General features: G+C 41.7%; 1 protein-coding gene across 1 annotated transcript; it reads right to left on the bottom strand.

The window, feature by feature from the left end:
• Positions 1-3: 3 nt before the first annotated feature.
• LOC113590162 (collagen alpha-5(IV) chain-like) lies at positions 4-20,013 on the bottom strand. Its single transcript, XM_035528114.1, has 33 exons — positions 20,002-20,013; positions 17,437-17,508; positions 16,985-17,119; positions 16,473-16,589; positions 16,332-16,388; positions 15,058-15,120; positions 14,255-14,335; positions 14,094-14,138; positions 13,939-14,001; positions 13,413-13,466; positions 12,079-12,226; positions 11,711-11,878; positions 11,538-11,624; positions 11,304-11,458; positions 7,339-7,411; positions 7,127-7,233; positions 6,792-6,975; positions 6,595-6,648; positions 6,370-6,471; positions 6,070-6,288; positions 5,827-5,994; positions 5,583-5,750; positions 5,328-5,453; positions 3,898-3,996; positions 3,683-3,778; positions 3,336-3,407; positions 2,191-2,346; positions 1,970-2,077; positions 1,570-1,704; positions 1,352-1,468; positions 944-1,132; positions 562-845; positions 4-267 (listed from the first exon to the last, which is right to left on the bottom strand). Exons 1-33 carry the CDS (start codon positions 20,011-20,013, stop codon positions 4-6), a joined length of 3,978 nt encoding a protein of 1,325 aa, XP_035384007.1.
• Positions 20,014-20,374: the final 361 nt, after the last annotated feature.

The following is a 20,374-nucleotide window of genomic DNA, read 5'->3' as shown; positions in this document are numbered from 1 at the left end:
CCGTCATGTCTGCTTCATACACACGTGACACCGGCTGGTGTGCCCACGTTGCTGGTCGGCGGCCTTCATCGTGTGTGATGATGGGGCCATGCCATGCTCTTCCTGGCAGCTCACGCATGTCAGCCAGAAGCTGTAGAGGTTGGCAAAATAGTGGCAGGTGCCACGATGGCCCTGGCACTCCATGAAGGGCTGGGTCCGAAAGTCCTTCAAACAACTTCCAGACGAGGTCAGCGGCTGACCCCCACCTTCGTCACCAGAACCAGTGTACTGAGGGAGAAGTCGCATACACACACACACACACACACACACACACACACACACACACACACACACACACACACACAATATGTACTGTGTAGCAGCTGCATTGCAGAAGTTAGTTACTTCCTTGGTGTTGTTAGTGCTTAGTGTTCTTTGTGTTTGGTTTCAGGATGCAAAGATGAGCCGTGGATCACGTGACACAGATGCATGTAAAACAGCAAAAAGGTTTTTTTTCCAGTGTGAAACCCCCCCCACCCCCCCACCCCAACACACACAAAGTAAGATCAATCACAAACCCACCATAAAAAAAGAATAGCCAATCCACAGACTTCTCCAGCCAGTCAGGCAGCTTGGCACGATGGTATCCTGGCTGTGTACTGCCACGGCTGGGGCGGGCGCCTCACAAACCACGCAGCGGCTGATGTACTGTTGGATCTCCTCACCAGACACTGGCATCATGGGTACCGGCTCGTCGGTGGTCAGCCAATAGGACTTGTCATTGCGGCTGGCATAGTGACACGTGGCAGAGTTACAGTAGGAGAAGGGCATGGGACTGAAGAATTGCAGGCAGGAGCCTGCTCTGCCTAAACATGGAGAGAGGACATTCTTGCATATGAGACCCAGTACAGAAAAAAGGTAACATACAGCACAAACACACACATTAATCCTAGGGAAAGTTTACCCAGGTCTTGTGTGTATGCTCTTTCTTGGCCCTCTAGATAAAGAAGACTGTAACCAGTCCAGAGGAGAGGCATGCCTGTTGGACACACAGGCACCACTGCTGACTGACTGTGAATCACCAGCAGAAACCCAGAGTTCATTGGCTCCACTGTTCCTGGGAAACCAAGCTCACCCGGAGGGCCTGGAGGACCTAGAAAAAAAGTGTGTGTGTGAGAAAAGGAAAACAAACAAACAAACAAACAAATGGAATGAGAGGGACCCGATGAGCACATAACACATTACAATATTGGTGCAATTTTTTTTATTTTTTACAATCATTGATTATGACTGTTTGTCTTGGACCTATAGTGGTTGTTGTGATGTTCTGAAATCCAGTGGTTTGCTGGTATGCTGTATGCCAGTCACAAACCTTGTAGCCCTACAAAGCCTTGTGGTCCAGGGTCACCTGCATCTCCATGAGCACCTGGGTATCCTGCAGTTCCTGGCTGACCAGGAGGCCCATGAGATCCCACCAGTCCTTTTGGTCCTGAAGAATCCACAGCATGACTCCTGAATTATACCTTAACTAGCTCATTCATAGACTGAAATAGTTGGAAGGTGGGTGTGTAAAGATATGGAAACCATTACCTCTGGATCCTGGATTTCCGCTTGGACCAGCTGTTCCTGGAAATCCTGGTGGTCCACGTGGTCCAGGTAGTCCTTCTGGTCCCTTGTATAGGCTTTTAGGGGGTGTAATTTCTTCTCCCGGGTCACCTTTGGCTCCTTAAAAGACAAAATGACACAGTACATATTTAAATGTTTCATATAAGCACCAGTACCAGTAAAGCTCTGCTGTATAATGTACGGTGGAGCACATATCTCTGCTATATATAAAATTTTACAGTTGCTAATTAATTTTCCTATGGGACACTTTATTACAGCTAGTTTCACATTCCAGAATTCAGCTATGACACACTGATCATATATAAAGAACAGCACAGAGTATTAGCGCATACATTTACCTTTCAACTTAGGACAGAATGCTTACCCTTGGGTCCTGATATCCCTTTATCACCCTTGTTGCCTGTTGGACCAGCTCTTCCTATATGGCCCGCTTGTCCTGGGTGGCCAAATAAACCAGGGAACCCACGCACCCCTGTTAAAGAATTAAAAGCATACCATGTCAAGCCATTTTACCATAGTAAAATGTGCTATGAAAGAAGACATGAATTAGCATAAGGAAGATTTTGGCGTACAATTGCAAAATACCTTTGGATCCTGGTGACCCTTGGTTACCAGCACATCCAGGAGGCCCTTGTGGACCTCTTAAGCCCTTTGGTCCTGGGTGTCCCTGTCGTCCCATGACACCTTTGTGTCCTGGGATTGTAATCACAGAACCTGGATATCCAATCTCACCGGGTAGGCCTAAGAGAATAAATGTTAAAAAGCCACACACAAGACACCCACACAAAGCCAGCTGCATGAAAACCCAGAAGGCATTTTAAATCCTTTGTTTTCTTTAAATATATTTCATCCATGTAAATAATGCATGCAAAATTACAAACTAAATAGTTGAGGAGCATGTTCTTTCCATGTTGTAGCACCAGCTCTCACCATGTGAAAATAACAAGCAAATTCATGTTTATGATATAACCACCTTGCCAGGAAAGTCAAGCCCATTCCTCTGTTGGCATGCAGTTGCCATAATAAAAAAAGACCAGAACCTATATGAAGTCTATGAAGTAAACATTGGGGATTAAAATACTACAATGCAATTTATTGTTTTTTGACAAAAATTTGGTCTATATGGGTAATCTGAATTGCCTGAGAAGTAATATAGTGTTCCAACCATTACATACTTGGACCCCTACTAAAATGTAAAAGTAAATTAATCACATTAACAACCAGTAAAAAAGAAAATATTAACCTTCAGGTCCTGTAACTCCAACTGGCCCTCTTTCTCCAATGATTCCTGGAATTGATGCATCACAGTTTCTGCCTAAGGCACCAGGTGGACCATAGTTTCCTGGGGGACCTGAAATATCACCTCCTTCATCATTATATATACAGAAGCTACATAATCAAAATTTGTACCATCAAAAAGTTGAGAAAATATAAAAATGAATCATTTATCTACTTTAGACTGAAATGATAACAAAAGTGAGAATATCTCTTTTATTGTGATTTCCAAATCACTTGTTGACACCTGGGTCTCCATGCTGGCCTCTTAGACCCTTAAGTCCTGGGTAGGAAATTCCTGAGCTTCCTGGAACACCAGATAAGCCTGGTTCTCCTGGATCACCTTGTAGTCCAGGATGCCCTTGTATTCCAGCACCTGCAATTGCAAAATTCTAAATGTCAGACATGCATATCTAAAAAACAACTATAGTAATGCTCAACAAATCTTTTCTTACCTTTGGCACCTTTCTCTCCTGCAGGTCCTGGATGACCATTTACACCGTTGAGACCTGGTGGTCCTGGAAATCCTGTGGAATAGAAATTCTATTGTAATGCAAATTTAGCATGTATCAAGACAAGACTCTTTCATTTATATAATACATCCATTTACATAGTAAAGACAACAAGTGTCAAAGTGCTGCACAAAAAAATCTAATAAATACCTCAAAATAATATACTAATTTGAACAGAAAATAACACTTTATAAACATCTAGACATGTTCCTTTATTGTGAAACTACAACATAAGGTTTAAAAAAGTAAACACTGGCTATTTTCAGTTTTAGTTAGTTCTGTTTTATTACCTTTCAGACCTTGTGGGCCCGGATAACCTTTAGGTCCTGGAGTGCCTGAATTGCCTGGAGGACCAAAATGTGAAAGACCTGGAGGACCCACACATCCTACAGACAAACAAACGCAGCATTTGAAGTTCCGCCCACATGGTTTACAGAGATGTAATATGCTCTTTAGATGCTGTAAGTTAGCATTATGGCACTTAAAAAAAAAAAAAGGAAATTACCAGGAGGGCCAGGTGAACCTGGTTCACCTGGTGGTCCGAAAACACCAGGGGGCCCACGTTGCCCATGTGGACCCTGGAATCCTCGATCCCCTGTGTCACCTGGATCTCCATTCACAGCTATGAGAGGAAAACAATAACATCTAAATAATGCTGATTACCCACTTCCAAGAATGTGCACAAAGAAAGGGCTTTCAAAATGTTACTTTCAAAATGATTGTATTTAAAATGTTTAAAAGTGATCAATCTGACCTTTTCCATTGTCACCCTTAAAACCCTTTGGTCCAGGTGGACCTGGACACCCACTGGAGTCTCCGTGGTCACCTGGAAAAAGATTTTGTGCCATATCAACACCACCACAAATGGGATTTTTCAAAATCTGGTAAACCTAAGAAACGTAGCTTACAGTAGTTCTGTACTTATGACAAGATACATTTTGAATCTATTATTGTCAAAACTCGAACAAGAACTATAGTGTCAGTAAATTTCATTGTCCGTACAATCAAATTACATTTATTTTTCATATTGAAAAAAAAATATATGAAAAAAGTAAATACATTTCTTGGAAAAAGTCATGTTTTTTCCAATCAAAAAACTTAATACTCATGGCAGTGTTATACCTTTAATGCCAGGTATGCCTGGAATGCCTGGGGCACCATAATGTCCAGGGTGCCCCTGTTCACCCTGTTTTGGAGGGAGGGAAAATTATACACATGTTCTCACATGGTTCTTACTGAACAATTCCTTAAAGCACATTTATTATATCCACACTTCCTCTAGTCCAAAACCCGATCAGAGCAAGAGTAACCTGATCTCCAAAAACTCCTGGGAACCCTATAGCTCCTGGATATCCTTTGGGCCCAGAGGAGCCCGGGAGTCCCTGTGGGCCATTTCTTCCAGGCAAGCCAGCAGAGCCCTTCTGAAATCCAGGGGCACCATTTAATCCATTCAGACCTTTCTTACCAGGCACCCCTGGGACACCTTTAAAGCCTGTTAAGGAGAATTTTGATACATCATGTCACATATTTCTCTGACTTCCATATTATTAGGTAGAGTGCCATTCATGCTGCTGACTCCCTACATATCAGTAACTCAGCACATCAGTTTTTCAGCAATATTTTAAAAAACATTCACTAGAATGATTTACCTCTAGGTCCTGGAAATCCTGGTCTTCCAGGGTGTCCAGGTAAACCCATCGTGCCTTTCAGTATGACTATCGGTGGGCCTGGAAGTGCAGGACTTCCCCTAGTACCTAATCAAATTGTAAAAGTAAATGTAGATACAAAATGTAAATGAAAATCAAATTAAACCCATATCAACAATCCCATTTAAGGATACACAGCTAAGGAATTCAAGTGTCTGCTTTATAATACGTTTTCGGTTAAAACAACTATAACCAGTATAGAGGTTAAAACCTTTGATTCCTTTAGAACCCATGTCTCCTTTTGGACCTGTGTGACCCTCACCACCTCTCACTCCTGGTGTTCCTGGGACCCCAGGTAAACCAGGCAACCCAGATAACCCTTTTGTTCCACTTAACCCAGGATGGCCTCTAACACCTTCAAAGCAAGTTTGTCCATGAATTGTAATATATACATACATACATACACACACACAATTTTTTGACAATGGTCCTTCATCAGTTGTATAAGCAAAGTGCTTCATAATATACATATTGTAATGTATACCTTTCACCCCCAAAAATCCATGTATCCCTGGTTCACCAGGAGCTCCTCTGAGGCCAAGAGGTCCTGGGGGACCAGGTGGGCCAGGCGGGCCAGGAAAACCTGGAGGTCCCTTCATCCCATACCCAGGAAATCCCATCACACCCTTTTCTCCTTTTATACCACTGGTACCTTTCAGGAAGAGAAGGTCTCGGTGTGAAAAAGACTATGAAGAAACAAAAACTATTTTAGAGCCTCAGCGTTTTACCTGGCTGTCCAGGCAGACCCATGAAACCTGGTGCTCCTTGGGGGCCTGGGGGACCCCAACAAAAATCATTTCCACTTCCTGGCAGTCCAGGTGGTCCTTGGTTCCCCTGCTGCCCTTCACAACCTGAAATTCCAGGAGGTCCAGGAGGCCCGGGAGGCCCTGGTCTTCCTGGGCAAGCACAAGATGTTAACAAGGACACAGACCCAGGGATAGCACATGTATGATATGATGTATAAAACATACCAGGTAACCCGTCATGGCCTGGAGGGCCCTGAATGCCCTTTAGACCAGGGCGTCCAGGTAACCCTGCCAGACCAGGTGGTCCAGGTTTACCACTGTGGGCATCTCCTTGGGGCCCAGGAAAACCTGGAGGTCCTTTCGGCCCTGGTGAGCCTGGTGCACCATCATAGCTGTGTCCAGAAAGACCTGGATCACCTGGATCACCAGGTAATCCTGGAAGGCCTACAAAGGTGAAGTCTTTACATTTGCATCAGTAAAACAGAGATTAATAACTATAGTCTTTAGAGAGAAATAGCAGCTTGCCTGAAGGACCATATCTCACATCTCCATCTCCTTTTTCTCCTTTTGGTCCTGGAAACCCAGGAAGTCCATTATAACCAGGTGATCCTGGCAAACCAGGTGGTCCTAGTTGTCAGAGTAGAAGACTTGTCATTTCACATCATTCCACTGATCCAATGTAGGACAATAGAACAAGCAAATTACCAGACAGACTCTTTATGTGAATTTATGTTAAACACAGAATCGCACCTTGGTCACCTTTGTCACCGTGGTTGCTAGGAGGACACCCAGTGAGGATATCCCCTAAACATACAAAAAAAAAAAACATGCACTTAGTTACACATTCCAGAGAAAAAAACATATTGAATCAATGTTGTTTCAGGCCTAGTGTTGATCAGAGAAACTAATTCTGCCAATTTGTATCCGAAATATGTGTATAGACATACCTGGAGGACCTGGCGGTCCAGGAAATCCAGGTGGACCTTGAGGTCCCTGTTCCCCTGGAGGTCCAGGAGGCCCCCATGCCACATGAATATCTATGCCATGAGGACCTAGAGGCCCTGGGTATCCTTTAGACCCTGACTCCCCAGGGTACCCCTTGTATCCTTTGAGACTTGGATAATCAAATCCCTAACAGAATAAATCAACACTTAAATTAAATCACAAATAGCAATTTTACATCAGCTACAAACCAGCCATTACAACAACTTGTCATTTCGTCCTTCACAGGAATATTGCCATGGTAACAGAACACATGCCACAAAAGTCTATTGTCACTCACTGGAGGGCCAGGATCTCCAACCAAACCAGGTGGCCCTGGAAAGCCTGGCTGGCCCATAGTTCCTGGTCTACCAATGAGCCCAGGATTTCCTTGGTCTCCTTTTATGCCTTTTTGAGGTATGCCATAAAATCAAGAATTTAACAAAGTATTATGAAATCAAAACAATACTAATAAAACAATGTTCAGAAAGCATAATTTTAAACAAATCTTACCTTTTATCATTGAAACATAAGGGTCTCCTTTTTGTCCTTTTAATCCCTGAGGACCAGGAGGGCCAGGCTTTCCCTTGATATCAGGGATTTCAAAATTAGCATTCTGAAACTGGACTACAAGGGAAGAGTGCATGCTACAGCGCGTGCACGTGCACACACACACACACACACACACGCACACGCACACACACACTATTCTAGAAAAAAAATTAAGAGACCATGCCAAAGTTTCATCTCTACATGTATGCCAGCCATTCTAGTGTTGAATTTCAACACAGGGGCTGTGTTCAAAACAGTTACTACATATTAGTCATATACTGATTGGCCCCAAATCACTATGCCATATGTAGTATGTAACCAAAATAACATTTCCAGCATGTAAAAGATACCTGGATGATGTACTACATCTGCCAAATATTCCAGTACGCAACCAGAGTTATCTTCGTGGTGTACTGCATTCAGGTATGCAACGATGGGGGAAAATCTTCCACAAGTGGGCAGAACATTCATATGTTCAAATGACCTCGTCGTATAGTTTGCGTTTGTTGCATACTGGATTCTATACTGCATACTACTATGGGGACCAGATTGCCGTATGCAGTATACAAACTCTCCCCCAGCCCCAGACCACGTGGTATGGCCCGCCATGTGGCTTTGTTTTTGTATGTTTGACAGTGTGCCATGTGCTATTGTATGGTCTGTGCTGCCACATCCCTTTGTTAGCCTGTTACTCGTTTTCATCTCTCCTTTGTTCCACACTCAATAACAATATGTATTTAAACCATTGTGTTTGACACGCTGTTTTCGGTCATTGTTGTTACTTTGCCCTAACTACGTGCTGTGCTGCTACCACTGTGTTATCGTCATTGTGTTTGCATGTCACGTTCGCTGTCTCCTGTTCGTCATTCGCGTTTTACTTTCGTTTTAAATTAAAGGTTAAAAAACAATTTTTAAAATCAAGGTAATTTCAATACGGAATATGATAATTCCAATCAATATGAACTTGATTTCTTTGCTGTGACGTGGAGGTTAAGCAGGATGCGGGGACGAATCGCATAAACAAGAACACGTTTTATTTAGCACATATAAACACGCACGACGTAGCACGCGTGCTAATGGCTTCAAACACCGACAACCACAGACACGTAAACGACAGACATTTATACACGCATACTAATGACACAATGAGGAGCAGGTGTGAGACAAGGCGGGCGTGGCCATATTGACGAACACACACACACGGGGCCGTACCGTGACAGAGCCCCTCCCCAACGGTGCGACTCCCGGCGCGCCAGCTTATCGGGCTGCGGCCCCGGGACCAACGACAAATGGCGAGACCAGAGGACCGAACGACCCGACACGGGCTAGCGCGAGCAGGACAGAGGTGGGAAGGACAAGGATCAAGACGACAACAGTTACAAGGAGGGTCACGATAACTAGCACAGACACCAAAGGGGACAAAAAGACTGGTACAAACAACTTGATGGGGACAGACACAGTGACTGGGAGTTGTACAACATTATTCAATATATTAGCTGAGGAGTCCAGGTAAGCCGGCAAGAGCCACAGGCTGTTCCCCAGTCGCTGGCTGGGCTGCAGTCCAACCCGCGTGTGGGGAATCGCCCCTCACCAATTTGGGGGCGGCAACCGCTGCTGTCCCGCCTCAGGAACCGCACCAGCCACCTTGCCCGTCTCTGGGGTGGGCATGGTGCCGCCTCCTTCCTGCCTCTACGAGGCTTTGGTACGGGCTCACGAGATCTGGGGCTGTGAGCCGTAGCGAAGGGAGTTTCCTCCTCGAACAAGGTCGCCTCTAGGTATTTCGCGCGGGCTGGCTTGTTTGCGCCTAGGCGATACCTCCTGGGCAGAGCCTTAGGCGGTATCGTAAATGCCGGAGGCTCATCGTTCCCGGAGATGACAGAATGAACGTCACTGTCAGCGAGAGAATCCCCATAGAGGACCTCCTCCACCTCCATCAGTGCATCCTCCATATAATCGGACTCCAAGTCTGACCGCAGGCTGACGTCACTGTACTCTACTCTCTCTCCACAATCAGTGCAGCCCTCAAAATAGTCCATGTAGGGGTCGTAGGACCCAGCAGAGTCCATTTCCGTGTGCCGATCCTCATAGTCCGGCTGAATTCTTTAGGACTACACATAGTCTGACCCTGGACTATAACCAGGGCCCCCCCAAAATCGTTCAGTGGCCTCCTCCCCTGTTGTGGGCTTATGGAGTGAGGCCAGGATAAGGGAGGGTCTCTCTGTGTGGTAGTAGGACCCTATGGAGTCCGACTTCGAGTACTGGACATTATTGTACCTGTCCTGGTAGCCCGACGTGGGTCCGTGCCTCTTCACCGAGTCCGCACCTGGACCACACCCAGGGTCCCCCGCAACTCACCCATTGGCACTCTCCCCTGCTGTGGGAGTCAGGAGTGTGCCCAGGAATATGGAGGGCTTCCCTGCGAGGGCTGTGGGAAGGCGTCTACGTCCTTTCCTACCCTTCCTTCATTTGCTTCCTCTCCCAGGCATCCTTTATCGGTTGGTGTTTCTGTGACCTGGAGGTTAAGCAGGATGCGGGGACGAGTCGCATAAACAAGAACACGTGTTTTATTTTGCACGTATAACACACACAAGACGTAGCACGCGTGCTAATGGGTTCAAACACCGACAACCACAGACACGTAAATGACAGACATTTAGGCACGTGTACTAATGACACAATGAGGAGCAGGTGTGAGACACAAGGAGGGCATGGCCACATTGAACACACACACACACACAAACACACACACACACACACACACACACACACACACACACACACACACACACACGCACACGCACACACGGAGACGTTCGGGGGAGGGGCCGTAGTGTGACATTTGAATTATATTTTTTATGCAGATTTTTATTTTGATCAGTTGTCATTTTCTGCAAATACATTTCTGTGAATGACAATATTTTTATTTGGAATTTGGGAAATTGTTGTCTGCTATTTATGGAATAATAAAAACATTTTAATTTTACCCATAAAGTGATACATTTTGCAATGGTCTCCATTTTCAAGAGCTGTGTTAAAGAAAATTAATAATAAAGCATTAATATAATAAGAAATAATATAGAATTAACAATAAAGCATTAATTAACCAATCAATAGCTTTAACTTGGTCATACCATTTCCTGGGTCTAATATTTAAAACCCTTTCTGCATTATACAGCCTGATTGACAACTTGAATGACACGTTGTTTCTGCTTATGACAATATTCCTCAGGAAAGCTATTTTTAATATATTTCATACATCGGATAATATAATTCAAATGTTATGATTTTGTTTAAATGAATATTTACATATTTTAACTTTAAACTTTATATAATTTTTTTTTTTACATTAATCAACATTACATTTATTTGTAGTTTCTGGTCAATTGCTTTAATATACATTAGGAGAACACAGATTGCATAAGCATGCATGCTTGTGCATATTTTATGTAGTCTCAGAATTTATGTATTTAAATACATACCACAAATAGGTTGTGTTAGTGTATTTTCAATAGCCTATAAAACCTTTGTCTGCAACTTCATTAACCCCAAGGCTCCTACTGTCTATACACCCTTTCTCCTGACACAATCCCATTCAGCTCATCTGTGTCGCTTTCTCCTGACACAATCCCATTCAGCTCATCTGATTTCTTACTGCTAAATCCTGGCTCCACCTCAGTGTGCTCAACTCAGAGAGCCAAATATAATTTTTTTCCTGTTAAATCCATAGATGATTGAGGCTTTCACTTTCATTTTTAACCCATTTAATTGTCAGTTAATTTTTTACGCAAGAAAAGTAAATAAAACATTTATATATCTCTATCCCTCAGTTGAAAGCTTTGTTTTGGGAGCATTGTTTATATATACTCTTATATAATGGCACCCTTGAGGCGTCTTGGGAAAAATGAAATCAATATGTCTTCACTTACAGTAGGGCCAGTTGTACCTGGGTCTCCAGGAGGACCAGGACTGCCCTTCTCCCCTCTACTCCCTGGAAAGCCATCATATCCTGGTGGTCCTGGTGAATCGATAGGGGCATGCAACCCTGATCCACCAGAACTGCAATAATTATCACCTGGACAGCCTGTGAAGAAAATGAGTAGGTGTCAAATGATCCATTCACTGTGTATTTAATCAGGAAAGAAGTAATGCAAATACTGCACCTTTTTGCCCCATTTTGCCTTTTGCCCCAGGAAGTCCTCGGTCACCCTTATCCCCAGGAAGTCCTGGAAGCTCTAGGAAGCAAAGGCCTTTAGTAAAAAAAGAACAGGAGGAAAAAATGTCATTATATGTGATTTATCATCACACATGTTTAACAACAACAAAAAAGCTAAACAATTCTTGCCTGATGGACCAGGTTGTCCTCTGACACCTTTGATCCCAGGAAGCCCAGGTGGCCCAGTTGGCCCTGGAAGTTCTGGTTCTGATTCTACAAGCAAGCCCAGGTCTCCCTTGATCCCCTTAGGCCCCTCAGAACCCCTCAGTCCTGGAGGTCCAATTAAGCCTGAAAATCAGGGCATGTAAAAAAAAAAAAAAAAGAATATGTAAAACCAGAGATAAAATAAAATGAAGTGTAGGACTGGTGGCACAGAAACCTGACTACACCCATTAGCTGGAATAAAAACATATGTATATTTGACAGTTAGATACGATGGCCTTAAAAGATGCCAAGATAAATATAAGTAGAATAAAGGTGCTGTAGACCTGTGATAGTCTTCCCAGGATGTCCAGGTAATCCTGGCTCCCCCATGAATCCATAATCTCCTGGGAGCCCAGGTGGTCCACGTGGTCCCTGGTCACCATGTGGTCCCTGGGTGCCTGAGACTAAGATAACAGTAACTAGCAACTGTAACTGTAGCAGTATGAAAGGAAACACAGTGATTAATTATTATAATGCTATAGCATGATTCTTCATGACCTTTGTCACTTGTGACATCTTGGATTTCTCCAACACTGCTTTTAATATTTTCTACAAATGATTTTCACACAGTCCTCCATTTGAGATCTTATCTATTTTAATTTAAATTAGGAATGCCAAGGAGAAGGGATAAATCATTTTCAAACATTTCACATTTTCTTTAAAATTGTTTATTTTTTTTAAGCATATGACCTCACTCTAATTTCTGCCTGTCCATTGATTCGACTTCCCTACCTGGTTCCACTTGGAGACTGTTAAAACCTGCACCTTTTGGACCTGGAACTCCTCTATCACCCTGCAGGACAGTACATATAATAAAAAAAAATAAAAAAAAATCACGTGTAAGTATTACAATTTTTACACTGACAAGAAGTGTTTAACCCATGATTGCAACCCAGGTCCAACCCCAATCCAGGTCTGTCACTGGGACATGTCTTAAATTTATTCAGTGTGATTAAAGGGAGATATGGGGTTTTTATTGGGTATGTAATTAAAATAAAAAATTAACTTTATTACTATCACTTTAATATACAGCAAACATGTTTTGCTTTTTTATTTATTTATTCAGGGATCTGCTGTATGCCAAGTACAGTTTCTATACTGTTCTTTAGGTCAGATAAACAGCCAATTGCTTAACCATGATTGACCATGTCAGATGTAAGCAAGCAAATAATGTCAGCCATACAACAATCAGTTAACAGCCTGACTTGGGTCAGGACATTTACCACAGAATAATCCAGATGAGATATAGGTTTTATGCAATGGGATGGTCAGTTTCACCAGAGGGAGAGGGGGTTTGGGGATTGGGCAGGGTATGATGGTGTATAACCATCACCCCAATCCTGATCTGGTTTCAAATAGTAGTTTATAGATAATTACCAAATAGATAATAGACCTTTTACATTATATAACAAAATCGATCAAACGGGGGATGTCTGGCTTTGTCTCTTTTGTTTTTACTGTTGGTTTGGCATCTCCTCGCATTGCCACCTCAAATCGAGCCTAGTTCTACACAGCTCTTAAACCTTTTAGGTCAAAGCTTAAACCACGTTTAACCCAGGTCAACAGCTCAATGTAAAAGGGGTATAGGAATGTTGGATTCCTGCTGTTGACAGCTCACCTTCAGACCAGGGCGACCATGATGACCAGGTGGACCTGGGTCTCCAGGAGGTCCCTGCACAGAAGAAAAAAATTGGCTAGTTCATCTTTATCATTTCAATATTGTGTGTGAGATATTGAAATGCTGGTTCTGTCAAACTAGAGGTAAGTACTATTCTCTATCAGGATGCACGCACACACAAAACAATTCTAATACAATATTTTGAATACTAGATTAATCAACAATAAAGGCTGTAATCTGTGACCTGTAACCCTGGAGGTCCTGTTAAGCCATCAATGCCTGGCAGACCCTGAAAAAAGAAGAAATTATAGTTATTCCTAAGGAACACTGTTAACTGCAATATAGGTTCATGCTTGAATTTGAACGATTGACAACTCAATGCCAATGCCAAGGACAGACCTATATGCTAGTTAAGATGAACACAAAACCACTTAAGTGTAATGCTGTCTCTTGGTTCTCCAATTCAGTTATCATTCTTCCAATTACTCCAGCTGTGACTGCACAGCTGCATGGCTGAGATCATTACCTGGGGCCCAGGAAGTCCATCATTGCCCCTTTCTCCTTTGGCACCAGGCTCTGTTGCAGGTCCCTAAAGATAAGAGCTCATGTCAGTTTCACCCCTCACTCATGCACACACACACACCCAACCAAAACTCTACCCCAAAACACACACACACTTACATCTGCTCCATCTAGCCCACAGACTCCTTGCCTTCCCTTTTCTCCCTGAAGCAAAGATCATTTGGTGAACACATAATTATACTACTACTAATATCACCAATATCATCATCATGATTATTATTATTGTAGTGATTTTAGTTTGAATGGCCAGACCACCTTACCTTTTCTCCTTTAATAATGTGATACACAGGAGGCTCCACCACCTCATCTGGTCCAGGGGGACCTGGTTTTCCAGGGGCTCCCTGAAGTACACAGTTAAAGGCTGTTAAAAATCCATACTGAGTCCTTAGGGAGGCGTTACTGAAACAGGCTATGCCATTTTCCCCTTACTCCTTTTTTAATAAGAAAGTCTTTGTACTGTACTGCCCCCTAGGGGTCAAAGAATGCTTTAACATTTACAGGTTGAAATATTCCCTTCCCAAAATCCTTCAAGAATAACACTCTTAATGCTTTGCCACAATCTCTGTAGTTTTGTTTGTCCATGATGAGCAGACATACCTCATCACCTTTTAAACCTGGAAGTGACCTGCCAAAATCACCCTGGAAACAAAGACAATTTATGTGATATGCTCTTACTATAGTACACTGCAGTTACTCACCTGAAATCTTCTTCAGATTATCAAACACACACACACACACACACACACACACCCACCCACCCACCCTCTCTCATACAATGTGTGTATCCCATTTACCAAACCTGTGAGTGTTTGTGGGATGTAAGTGTGTGTGTGTGCGCGCGCGCGCGCGCATCTCTGTTTATATGCAGACATACTGGTGGTCCTTGTAGTCCTGGAAGACCAGTAGGACCCTGATGAAGAAATGACATGTCATTTGATTGTAAAAAAAATATTCATATAAAAAGGAACTCTCAAGCAAATGTAAAGCAACAACTTAAAATAACTATGAAATTGTGGAATCCATTTAACCTGGCAACATAATAAATTTGTAAATCTTGTCTCACTATAAAGCCTTTAGGACCAGGAGGGCCTCTAATTCCAGGTGCACCATTAGTGCCAGGTAATCCCTAAAAAAAGAAAATTCCCAATACAAAGTGAATACACAGTGCAATCATAATATAACATTTCACTCAACTCTACTACTGATGGGCAATGAATCATGCATTAAAATGTTATACATTTACATTAAATGTTCCATGTTTAAAGTATATCTCCATTCAAATATTCTCCTTCATTCCTGCTGTGGTTATGTATCGAAGAACCGCCCAATAGTTATTGTCTTGTCATAGGTGTAGCTACTGTTGGTATGAAACCGGAAAAGCCACCGACATATACAACTCATCATATTTTCTGAATTATGGAAGATGAAATCAGTTTCATCAAGCTAGATTGGTTCAACATGTTTATATATAAAAATGCTGTTCTGTAATTCAAATGTAATATAAATTACATTTTAAAATTTTTATTATATTTATGTGGAAACCATGTAGATCAAAAAACTTTTGGGTAACCATAGCCTTTAATTGTTACTATTGTCACCGTAATCTATTTTCTCATTCACAAAGATTAAATATTTTTTTTCCTATCAGCATCATGACCTTAAAGTCTAAAAAAGAAAGAAAAAATAACTTACAATTGGACCAGGTGGACCAGCACTGGACTAGACATACATATATACATATAAACACAATTATACACTTACAATTAGCTTACACTGACTTTACCAGTGGTCAGCCCATACTCATATATGGTTTGCCTGAATACAATGCTATTTTTCTTCACAATTTTGGAGGTATACAGTCATATAAGGAAATGTAGCCTAATACAGTTTCACCATAAACCTTAGTCAGTTATGACCGCTTGTATTCTACTGTTTTCTTTCTTCTTCTCTCTGTTTTATTGTACAGATGATGCGCTCAGACTGCAGGTGCTGGGAGCACAGATTAACTCTTTTTGCAAGTTTTGTGTTTGTGCTCACACTGTACACAGATGAAACAATTATGGCTACACATGAGAAACAACCATAACCCGTAACAATAATAACCACTCACACAATACAGGAAACTTGTGAAAATATAATATTTTGATAAATGACTAAAAAATTGAAAGAAGGTACAAACAAAATTTAAGAGATTTCATGACTTGACCCAAATCTCCTGATTTTCCAAGTCTGGGATAGACTTTTAAATATTCCATGACATTCCACAAATCACAGAGTGTTTAACCTTCTAGTTACCTACAGTGAAAATTAAACACAAATTGCTTGAATCCAACATACCAAATGTTCAGTTACATATGAGGGCTCTCCTTTCATGCCTTTTGGACCCAGTAATCCCTGAGTGTGGGAAAGCATGGTTAATCAGGTTGTCCTTAAACTTAGTTATATAACCCCCTAAACCAATTAAACAGACATACTTACAGGAAGTCCAGGTAATCCACCAATCCCATTTGTCCCAGGCAGGCCAGGATCTCCCTGAGTCCCATTGCATCCATCCAAACCAGGTAAACCAGGAAGACCTCCAGTCCCAACATGCCCCTGCCAATCACCAATCACCTTCAGTATGGTACACTACCACACTAATTTGACTGTACATCACCTACTGAAGACCAGGAGGAGCTCATACTGAGCTACAGACCTCTGTGTCATAGGCATACATATAACAGCAGAGTGATTAGGGGTTGTACTGGTGTATTATTCCACATGTATGAGCCATCCCTGTACTTACATCAACACCATTTGCTCCAGAAAATCCTGTAAGACCAGTGCTTCCCTTGAGGAAACAGTCAGTTATTTAGACATAATTGTCCTTATTTTAAGACAAGACACAAACATAGTACAATCAGTAAATAAAGGAGCCATTTATAACCATTCGCATCAATCTTCCAAACCACCCAAGCTCTGAAAAATGACTGATACAAATGGCCTCTTACTCTCTCTCCTGGAGGGCCATCCAGCCCAGGAGCTCCCTCTACACCTCGTCTGCCCTTCTCACCCTCCTGGCTGCGTGGGCCACGGGACCCTGACTGACCCTGAACACCGTCCTTTCCCAGTTTACCTGGGGCCCCCTGTGAAAAACAAAAGAAATTGGTGCATTGTGGACAAAACCAAAACCGGCATTTAAATACAAGTTCATTTAACAAAATGTCTTGTATTAGGAAAGCTGTGCTAAAAACAGACAGCAGTCACATGACCTCACACAAAGCATCCCAAGAGAGTATAACATTTAAGCACTTGACTGTAATGCCAATAGATTTCAAGATCAAAAGGTGAAATACTGTGAAGGGAATTCGGTTGTCAGAACAGAAAGCATTCTAGGAGTCTAAGAATTGATTAATGGTGAACACTATTGATTTACAAATCGTCTGTAAGTTTATGTTCATACCCGGGCACCTTTGGCAGGTAGGCACCTGCACACAGAACAGTCTCTGCCATTACATAGCTCTAGTATCTCCCCCTGAAAGACATACAAAAAATAGCATTAAACCACTTGTTGCGTTTTTATGTGACCTAGAATTTAAAGGATGTATAAAATGGTTTTGCAACTGTGCCTAAACCTCTTTTCTCACAGTTTTGAAACTTTCTACACAACTGCTCTTGTTATGGGAGCTGATGGCTTGAGACAAGATGCTATGACAACCCTCACCTCTGATGGGAAAATGCCGACATGAAGGACATGAAGAATCTGCCTATCAGTGCAGAGTTCATACCAAATTCCTTTCCCACATTCTTCACTGATCTTGGTCTCATAAACAGGAACATTTACCAAAATGTTTAGCAAATCTCTTGAAACTGTGGATTCAGAACATAGGGACTGCCCACACACAGCTGCTGATAAGCAAATGATGTCTTCACTTTTGGTAAAGAAGTTGTTACTAACAATTGGCACTAAACCCACACACACACACACACACACACACACACACTTGATGGTTAAGAGAAAATGAAGAGTATGCTGAGGTAGACAAATGCACAACTTGTATATATAAAAGTGCATTACAAGTGCATTTTCGCTCATTCACATTTGCATGCAGAACGTCCTCAAGACGTCTTCCAGAAGGCCATCTCATGAAGCTTTTTGAGGCTCACTTTCCCTCATAGAATGGGGGGGGGGGGGAACAAAATAGCTAGAAAACATGTAAATATTTTGCATTGTGACTGTCACTTGTTAAAAGCACTATATGAGTAAACTGAGCGCAGCTGAACTGAACTCTTCTTGTCTGCTTTTACTGACCTGAGAGCATAAATTGTTGAGAATATATGGTAATTGTTTAGTTTGAAGAACCCTGCCTAAGGACTTCATAAAATATTTAGCATCTAAAAAAACTTGGTCGTTGGTATTTTGTACCTGTTTTATATTCAGTTAATTTTGGGAAGTTTTTGTTTTTCATGTACATGGTGAGCAGGTTCTTCTGTCCTTTCAATAATAAGGAGAAAGACCCTTTGAACTGACAGCCTGGCCATAGTTTTAGTAGGTACAGAAAGGTTAAGTTAAATGCTATGCCTGAGATCCCCAATGGTGCTGTATCTTGTGCTGAGGGAGATGATGGGGAAGATAAAAGAATAAAACAAAATATTTCTTTCAACTACACAATACTACGCTGAACATGTTCTGTTCATTTTAATGAAGCAGGGTCATGGAAGATGGTTTCAATGATCATTTGCTAACAATAGCTTGCCACTGAATGTTAACCTCATACACAGTGTGCTTTCATGGATAATGCAACAACAACAAAAAAACTTTAAATGTATTTGGTTCTTATAATTCAGTGCATCCACTGAATTCTATAGGTTACTTCAGATCACAGTGGGGTAGTATTAGACAGAAAGAAAGAAAGTTCTCACCCCATTGACCTCATTTTCTGAAAGATAAACCAGGGTGATCCACCTAAAAAAACAATTTAAAACCTTAATTTGTTTTCCGTTAAAATGCATTTTAAATCATTTACCTGTTTAGATTAAATACAAGGAAGCGGAAAAATAAACCAATGTAACTATGAAGGACTTACACATGAGTGCAATGTCATCTAACTGACTGGTAGCAATGACTAGGGAAGGAGAACGTGTTTTGGCAATGTGATAACGTAATAACATGGTACAAGATTTATGAATATTCATTTTTAACTTGTTTATTGTTTTTGAGGTCAGACATTTTCGGTCATGCTGGCAAGCTCATATGTCACACTGAAAAACAACATACTTAAGAAAACAATGCTTTTCAAAATGTTCATTATTTTTTCCATAAAGGTATGCATTCATTTGGAATCTGTTTCTGCATCAATAGCAGTATATCTATGGGGTTCAGAACAAATATCCAGCTGTGTGCTGGACCTTAGATTTTATTATTCTAAATACTGAAGCATCCCTGTTGAACAGTGAGAGGGCTGAACTCACCAGAGAGTGAAGATATGCCATGCACCAAAGCAACATAGAGGCTTCTTCATTGCTTAGGCGAGATGAGAGATCTCTTGCTCTCTTCTCCTTGGTAGTTGGCCTTTTGTTTGCATTAGTGTTGCAGCAAGACAGGAATGAGGAACATCTGTGTTTGAAACAGATATTATATGGAAATAATAACTGGTTAAGTGCTTAGAACAAGAAAAAAACTAAATCTGAACGGGCAGAGAGTGTTATTGTTTTATTTTGACATTCAAGCATCTAGTCACATGATAAAAGCATTTTCTACACCGTTGGCCTATATTAGTCTAAATTATTTTTTAAACTGGGACACACAAGGTAGAGAGTTTATTAAAATCAATCCCAATGTCACCTGTTGGTCTTAATGAGTATCATTAAAAAGAGTAGCACAGTGAGAACCGTTTATGATGATTAATCACAAGGACAACAAAACAGTTAACGTAAAAACTCCTTTTTGTTGCTTGTCTGGTTATCATTATAAACATTGCAACTTTTCTCTTGCAACACTTCGTCAACGATTCTGTAACGGTCTTACCTGTCTTTTCATTGTCCCTTCACTGCTACGTTTCCAAAAAAACTATTCATATCGTTTTCAATGCGGCACATATGGTAACTGTAGTCGCTGAAATTTCACTACTGCAGGATGCTAAACCGAACGTTGCTGCAATATATCTCCAGTCCAAACCATTACTGATAAACTAGGCCAAGGTTGCACACATGTTTTAATAGTGGGTTGTCCTAAGACGCACATTTATTTCTGCGGTAGCTTTTAAAACGGTGAACGCTTTTAACTCGAGGTGTTATCCCCAGCAAAAGCAATTAAAAAAGGGTCCTAAATAAACGATAAAGGCCTACCAGTATACTTGTGGAAAGCAGCTAAGTTGACAGAAGACAGATGAGAAGCTAAC

The sequence above is a fragment of the Electrophorus electricus genome, chromosome 7 (genome assembly GCF_013358815.1).
Source record: "Electrophorus electricus isolate fEleEle1 chromosome 7, fEleEle1.pri, whole genome shotgun sequence".
Taxonomy (NCBI): Eukaryota; Metazoa; Chordata; class Actinopteri; order Gymnotiformes; family Gymnotidae; genus Electrophorus; species Electrophorus electricus.
This window is presented reverse-complemented; position numbering and strand designations above follow the sequence as displayed.